The sequence below is a fragment of the Dipodomys ordii genome, unplaced genomic scaffold (genome assembly GCF_000151885.1).
Source record: "Dipodomys ordii isolate 6190 unplaced genomic scaffold, Dord_2.0 Scaffold21, whole genome shotgun sequence".
Lineage (NCBI taxonomy): Eukaryota > Metazoa > Chordata > Mammalia > Rodentia > Heteromyidae > Dipodomys > Dipodomys ordii.
The window spans coordinates 1,054,565-1,062,045 of NW_012267237.1; the positions used below are offsets into that span (position 1 = coordinate 1,054,565).

At 62.6% G+C, this 7,481-nt stretch overlaps 1 protein-coding gene across 1 annotated transcript in view; it reads right to left on the bottom strand.

The window, feature by feature from the left end:
• Tert (telomerase reverse transcriptase) overlaps positions 1-7,481 on the bottom strand; it is a 32,372-nt gene that overhangs the window by 15,991 nt on the left and 8,900 nt on the right. Inside the window, exons 4-10 of the mRNA XM_013013828.1 lie at positions 7,063-7,243; positions 6,245-6,424; positions 5,493-5,651; positions 4,331-4,426; positions 2,836-2,921; positions 1,053-1,166; positions 416-487 (exon numbers count right to left, since the gene is read on the bottom strand). Coding sequence (XP_012869282.1) covers positions 416-487; positions 1,053-1,166; positions 2,836-2,921; positions 4,331-4,426; positions 5,493-5,651; positions 6,245-6,424; positions 7,063-7,243 — 888 coding nt within the window. The remainder of the gene's footprint in view (positions 1-415; positions 488-1,052; positions 1,167-2,835; positions 2,922-4,330; positions 4,427-5,492; positions 5,652-6,244; positions 6,425-7,062; positions 7,244-7,481) is intronic.

Below are 7,481 nucleotides of genomic sequence, written 5' to 3' on the forward strand. Positions count from 1 at the left end.
TGCCCCAAACACAGAGTCCACACCCGGTGGAGACCTGCCCCAAACACAGAGTCCACACCCGGTGGAGACCTGCCCCAAACACAGAGTCCACACCCAGTGAAGACCTGCCCCAAACACAGAGTCCACACCCGGTGGAGACCTGCCCCAAACACAGAGTCCACACCCAGTGAAGACCTGCCCTAAACACAGTGTCCACACCCGGTGGAGACCTGCCCCAAACACAGAGTGCATACCCAGTCATACAACAGTCACATTGCACCCTAACACATCCCCTTACCTCACAAGATCACCAGACACACACACACTTACCTCACACACATCACCACAGACACCTTAACTCACACGCACACCCTTACCTCACACACAGATCACACCACACACACACGCACGCACGCAGCCACAGGTCCTTCCTTACTGGAGGAAAGCTTGTGCCTTGGCCAGGTGAGGTGTCACCAGCAGGAAGTCATCAACCAGTCGCAGGAGCAGCCTGAAAAGAGGAGACTGAGGCTCACGCTGACACTCAACACTGCCTTGTGAGGATTGAGCCCAATACTTGAAACGGCTGAGTTAAAAATGAACGGGGAATGTGCTCTGAAGAGGTGAAGTGACATCTTTGGCTTCCTCTGTCTGTTTTCCTGTAGCGCTGCAGTGTGGCTCGGCGCTCATCTTTGCTAGGCAGGAGCTCTACCACTGAGGGTCTCCCCTGCCGTCTCTGCGCTGGTTATTCTGAAATCAGGTCCTGTGCCAAGATCCTGCCTCCAGGGTCCAGCTCCTCTGGGGTGAGAGGTGCACACCATGCTGGCTCACCTGGTAAGATGGCTCCTGAGAACGTTTTTGCCCCAGCTGGCCTGGAACTGAGATTCTCCCAGGTCAGCCTCCCATGTACTAGGGTGACAAGAGCTCGCATCCACACCCAGCCAGTGTCCCCTGGCTCGGGGTCACCAGCTAACTACCACAGCTGGCTTCTCACACAAACGGACAGAGCCCACACAGAGCTGTGGGACGCCAGGGGGTCACACCCACGCAGCACACACAAGTGTGAAAACACTCACCCATCCTGCTGAATCTCAGGCAGCAACTTGTTCTCCATGTCCCCGTAGCACAGGCTGCAGAGGAGCGGAGACAGGATGGAGCCCTGCGGGATCCCCTGGCACTGGACGTAGCACCTGGTGGAGGGGGCGAGGGCTAGGCGGCAGGCTCTGTGGGCCCTGCCAAGTGCCAGACACAAATGCACACACACCAGGCCGTATGCACACACAACACCGCCGTCCACACACACACCAGGCCGTGTGCACACACAACACCTCCCTCCGCACACACACCAGACAGTGTGCACACACATCACCGCCCTCCACACACACACCACAGTCTGCACACACAACACCGCCCTCCACACACACACCAGGCCGTGTGCACACACAACACCGGTCTCCACACACACACCAGGCCGTGTGCACACACAACACCGCCCTCCACACACACACCAGGCCGTGTGCACACACAACACCGCCCTCCACACACACACCAGGCAGTGTGCACATACAACACCGGTCTCCACTCCCCCCGGGCTGGGCTGCTGTGACAATACCACACTCGGACTCCTTGAGTCTTTCATTAACTGAAGGCTAAGCAGGAATCGAACACGTTTGTCTGGGTCTCTTGTTTTGCTGGGGATTAGTGCCCAGGGCCTTGTGTCCACTAGACTGTCCTCTGGGGGGCAGAGCCCCGCACGCACCTCGGCCTGGCTGTCACGACACCCGACCCTCCCGTTACTTGGGGTGGCAGGTGTGCACCACTGACCCCACGGTGGGTGGTGGGACCTCGCAAACCTCTTCCTGGGCCGGCCTCACGTGACGCTCTTCCCACTCTCACTCTCAGAAGAGCAAGAGGCACCACTGGCACTGGCTCCAGACTCATTTTTTTGGTCAGTCGTGGGGCTTGAACTCAGGGCCTGGGTGCTTGCTGTGGCTAGCCCTCTACCACTGAGCTAGTTATCCACCTCAGGGGACTAACTGGAGCAAGTGTCACAGACTTTCAAACAACAATCCTCAGATCTCAGTCTCCAGAGTAGCTGGGATTACAGGTGCGAACCACCAATGGCAGGTGGGACCCGTTACTTCTGGAGCCCTTAGCCACTCATACGGACAGATCACCTCCAGGTGGTGGCCGTATACCAAAAAATAAAAAGCAGCACAACTTTTGCTTAGGGAACAGGCTAGTGAGTACCCGCGAGGCTAATGAGGCTGGGACGGCACGCGCACGCTCGGTGAGCTGTGCCCAGCCCCATGGCCAGGCCCCTCTGCGGAGAACTCTGGGTCCCTGCAGAGCTGGGATCTCCACACTGCTGGAAGTGCATGGCAGCCACCTTGCAGAAAGGCGGGCTTGGGGGGTGGGGGTGGGGGAGCCCAGGCCTGATGCAGGAAGGGTCAACAGCAGGGACTGTCAGGACACAGCAACCCCTTCACTCAAGCTCCTTTGTCAAGGTTCACTCTGCAGCACACCTGGGATCTGATCTTTCCCAGGATGCATAGTTCACATGTCCTATTACGTTTTGATACTGTATATTTATACCACAAACTAACATTAACGGTCACGTGATCCCATAATGAGCTTTGACTTTCAAATGAAAGAGGACCCAGAGCTTCGTGCTCACACTCTGCGTGGTGTGGGGTGGACGGCACTGGCACCGCAGGGTTCCTGGGGAGCCTGGGGAGGAGCTGCTGGGCAGAGGGCTCGAGGAGGGGAGGAGCAGGCAGAAAGCAGGTCGGCCCCTGTGCCTCCACCCAGCACCGCCAGAGGACACACAGAGAGACAAGACAGCAGCGCCTCGCCTACCTGCTGCCGATCCTAACCACGCTGTCGTGCACAAAGTGCAGGAAAAAGTCAAACAGGTCGCTGCTGTCCTCATTCAGCGAGCAGCTCTGGAAGAGCAATCGGCGGGAGGCAGATGTGAGCGCAGGGCGTGTGGAATCAGATACCACGGTGCAGCCAGGCCTAGCCAGGGCCAAATCCTCTGAAGGCTGCCCTGTGTGGGGCCTGCCATGCCGGGCCCCTACAGCCCATGGAAAGCCCACGTCACGCTGCGGAGATGAAGATGAGCCGGAGGGCTCAGGCGGCTTGGTCCGGGCGAGGCCGGCGACCAGTCAGTACCCTGGCCTCCAAAGCAACATGCTCCAATGGCCTCCGTACCAAAGCCTCTACCACACCACATGGAGCAACCGAGAGAGAGAGACTGGTCGGTGAGGACACAAGGAAAACAGCGGGGCACTGAGGCCACACACTCTGCAGGGGGCAGGGCCAGCACACCTCCAACCGAGTCACGAGCCCAACAGGTGTCGGGGCGCCCTCCCCACGGGGACACCGAGGCCCACCCTCCCCACGGACACCGAGGACCTCCCTCCCCACAGACACCGAGGCCCACCCTCCCCACGGACACCGAGGACCACCCTCCCCACAGACACTGAGGCCCACCCTCCCCACGGACACCGAGGACCGCCCTCCCCACGGACACCGAGGACCACCCTCCCCACGGACACCGAGGACCACCCTCCCCACAGGGACACCGTCACTCAGGACACCTCCCCCACGGGGACGGTCACCCGGGACACCTCCCCCATGGACACCGTCACCCGGGATACCTCCCCCACGGACACCTCCCCCACGGGGACCGTCACTCGGGACACCTCCTCCATGGGGACCATCACTTGGGACACTTTCCCCACGGACATTGTCACTCGGGTCACCTTCCCCACGGACACCGTCACCCGGGACACCTCCCCCATGGACACCGTCACCCGGGACACCTCCCCCACGGACACCGTCACCCGGGACACCTCCCCCACGGGGACGGTCACCGGGACACCTCCCCCACGGACACCGTCACCCGGGACACCTCCCCCACGGACACCGTCACCCGGGACACCTCCCCCACGGACACCGTCACACCGGGACACCTCCCCCACGGACACCGTCACCCGGGACACCTCCCCCACGGACACCGTCACCCGGGACACCTCCCCCACGGACACCGTCACCCGGGACACCTCCCCCACGGACACCGTCACCTGGGACACCTCCCCCACGGACACCGTCACCCGGGACACCTCCCCCATGGACACCGTCACCCGGGACACCTCCTCCACAGGGACCGTCACCCGGGACACCTCCTCCACGGGGACCATCACTGGGGTCACCTCCCCCACGAGGACCGTCACCCGGGACACCCCCCCACGGACACCGTCACCCGGGACACCTCGTCCCACAGGGACCGCTAATGAGGACCCCCCCTCCTGTGGAGTGTCACGGGAAGCCCTGGCCAGGGCCTGGGGACCTGCTCAATGACGACGGCGTCCCTCAGTGCGCTGGTGTCCTGCAGATGCTCCAGAAACTGGTGCATGTAGGGCTGCAGGTCTGTGAAGGTGGAGACCTGTGGGCAAGGGGAGGGCGGTGTGAGGGCGCAGGCGGGCCGGGACTGTCCAGCCAGGGCACAGTTCCCTCGGAGACAGAGTCAAGAGTCCTGCCTGCAGGAGCCACAAAATCAGCAGGCTGCTGTCCTACCCCAGAGCTCCGTGACAGACCTCCACCACTGGCCACAGGACACACAGTGACCCCTCTGTCCAGGAGGGGTGTGAGGAACAGACACCGTAGACAGGAGGACACTGCCCTGGCACCGGTGGTGACCATTTCTGTATCCCAGTCACTAGGATCCTTTCTGAAGAGGGTCGTAGAGCAAGACATGTGGCTTCAGATGCTCACGTAAAAAAGAAAAGTATAAATACCATCATCAAAGCTCACACCTCAAAACGACAAATAGATCAACAGAAGGAAGCAGAGCTGGAGAAAAACCCAGCTAAGCAGAAAGGAAAGCAGGTTAATGTGGCAGCTCCTGGAAAGACTGAGCGGTGAGACGCAGAGCCCTACAGAAGCCAGGAGCTCAAGCCTAGGGAGCACAAGCACTCAGGCCTGGCCAGGGGGTGCAGGGAATGACCCTGAGCAGACCACAGCCACCCAGTCCACACGCACGCGGAAGGCTGCGGACACCGGCTTGTCTAGAAGCCATCCCTACGAACGTACTCACTCTAGACCTGAGCCTCCAGGAAATCCTTCCGCCGCTGCACTGCGGGGTGGCCCAGGCCACAACCTGCAGGCCCTAGGGCTGGGAAGGTGGCTCAGTGGTAGAGCGCTTGCCTTGCATGCCTGAGGCCCTGGGTTTGATTCCTCAGCACACATACACAGAAAAAGCTGGAAATGGCGCTGTGGCTCAAGTGGTAGAGCGCTCGCCTTGAGCTGAAGAGCTGAGGGACAGCACCCAGGCCCAGAGTTCAGGCCCCACGACCGACCAAAAACCTGCCAGGTCCCCCCACACTGAGGGCAGGGCCCCACGCCACACGCTTCTCCAGCGTGCTACCCTACAGACACACCAAGACAGCTCATCTGAGCCAAGTACATCCACGTCCCCAGTGCTTCCCCGAGGACCCCACGTGTGGTCTTACGTGTCTCCTGAAGGACCTGTGGACGCGCCCCTGGACGGCCCGCTGGACCACGGCGTAGTGGCGGATGCAGTAGGTGTTCTCTCGGGGCCTGATGGCTCTGGCCACCACCTCTGCCAGTCTGTCATGAGGGAGGGCCTCATACGCCCCGGTCACATCGGCCTGCACCATTCACAGAGCTCTGAGTGCGGGGCCTTGCCAGCAGCCGGGGGTCCCGCTGGCTGAACCCTGGCTGAGCCTAGAATCGGGTTCTAGGCCCACGCCCTTGCCCAGAGCCCTGTCCCCGGCCCCCTCCGCCCCCAGTGGGACCCCAAGAGCAGGTCCTACCCTCACACCGCACCTGCCCAGAACGGGGACCCACAGGGCAGAAGAGGCCTGTGCTGACCCAGGACTTAGCTGACCACACTCGGGCACCAGAGCCCTGCTCACCAGCTCCATCTCAGAAGGGAGACGGGACCCAGCGTGACACCCCCCACTTTAAAGGAGCGAGGAAAGCTGGCACACAGCGCCCATGGGGCCTGGGCAAGCACAAGCCTCGGCCTGAGGGGAGGGGCGTCCCAGGAGTGGCGTCACCCCTGCACCTGCTCCTGGGGGAACCCAGACCCAGCGTCCTGGTCCATGGGAAGTGGGGGGCGGGGCAGGTGGTCACGCCCAGGACCAGCACAGCGTGCCAACACCAGCTACTCCCAAAACCCCAGAATCCAGACCGGGGGAGGGTGCGCGGGGGGGGGGGGCACACACAGCCCGGTGCCCACCTTCACGAAGTACAGCCTGGGCATGGGGTTCTGGGAACGCACCCGCAGCACCCAGGCCCTCCAGGCTGTGAAGATGTCGTCCAGGCCCAGCACGGAGGCCCCCAGCAGCTCAGGACGCCGCATCCGCTCGTAGGTGAGCACGCTGAACAGAGTCTTGATGTGCTGGGCGAAATGCTGGGCCTGGGCCACAGGGTGTGGTGGGCACAGAGGTGGCATGGTCAGCAGAAGGGGACCTGCTGCTTCCCCAGGGGCCGCTGAGCCCCCCAGAGCGAGCCCCCTGCCCGCTGCAGTTCCGGAAGGCTCACAGCATCCTCGTAACTCACTGACTGGGCATGGGACCCTCACCTGACCACTGCCTCCACCCAGTGCACGTGGGCACTACGCCCAGGAGCAGGAGTGGGCGGGGACCCCCTGAAGAGGGGCCCTGACCTCAGGACACAGCCCGGCAGGGCGTGTCGTTTCCACTCACTGGATCCCAATCGAGTGAAGGCGCCGCGGCACCTTTGCTTTGTCCCTTGAGGCGCAGGAGACAGCGCCGCCAGCGCACGCAGCCCGGGCTGGCGGGCACAGCTGCGCGGCCGCTGCTCTGTGGCGTTGTGTCCCTGGCATGAAGAGCCCGCAGCACACGGGCCCGTCAGGGCGTGGGTGAACCCTGCCTGGAACAGCGGACCCCACTGTTCGGGAACCCATCTCCTGCCCACCAGGCTGGGCAGGACGCCATCATCTGCTCCCCTGCCCGCCCCGGCCCACGGGGTGCACGGGCCTTTCCTGGGCCACCACCCACGGGTTCCACTGGCACGGCACGGGAGCATGGTCACCTTCTGCTCTCTGCAGACGGCTCTGGGGCCCACAATGTAGTCCATGTTCACGATGGGGCGAAGCCCACAGGGCTTGGGGATGAAGCGGAGTCTGGATGTGGGCAGGGCCGGTCTGGCCACCTGATGCTGTCTGACCTCGGCGCCTGACAACTCCCGCAGCCGCACCCTCTCCAAGTGCTGCCTGCAACAGAAGGGTTTGAGGAGCCGTGCCAGACATGGGGGAGGAGAGCAGGGTGCCAGACACGGGGGAGGAGAGCAGGGTGCCAGACACGGGGGTGGAGAGCAGGGTGCTAGAGACACGGGGGAGGAGAGCAGGGTGCCAGAGACACGGGAGAGAAGAGCAGGGTGCCAGAGACACGGGGGAGGAGAGCAGGGTGCCAGAGACACGGGAGAGAAGAGCAGGGTGCCAGAGACACGGG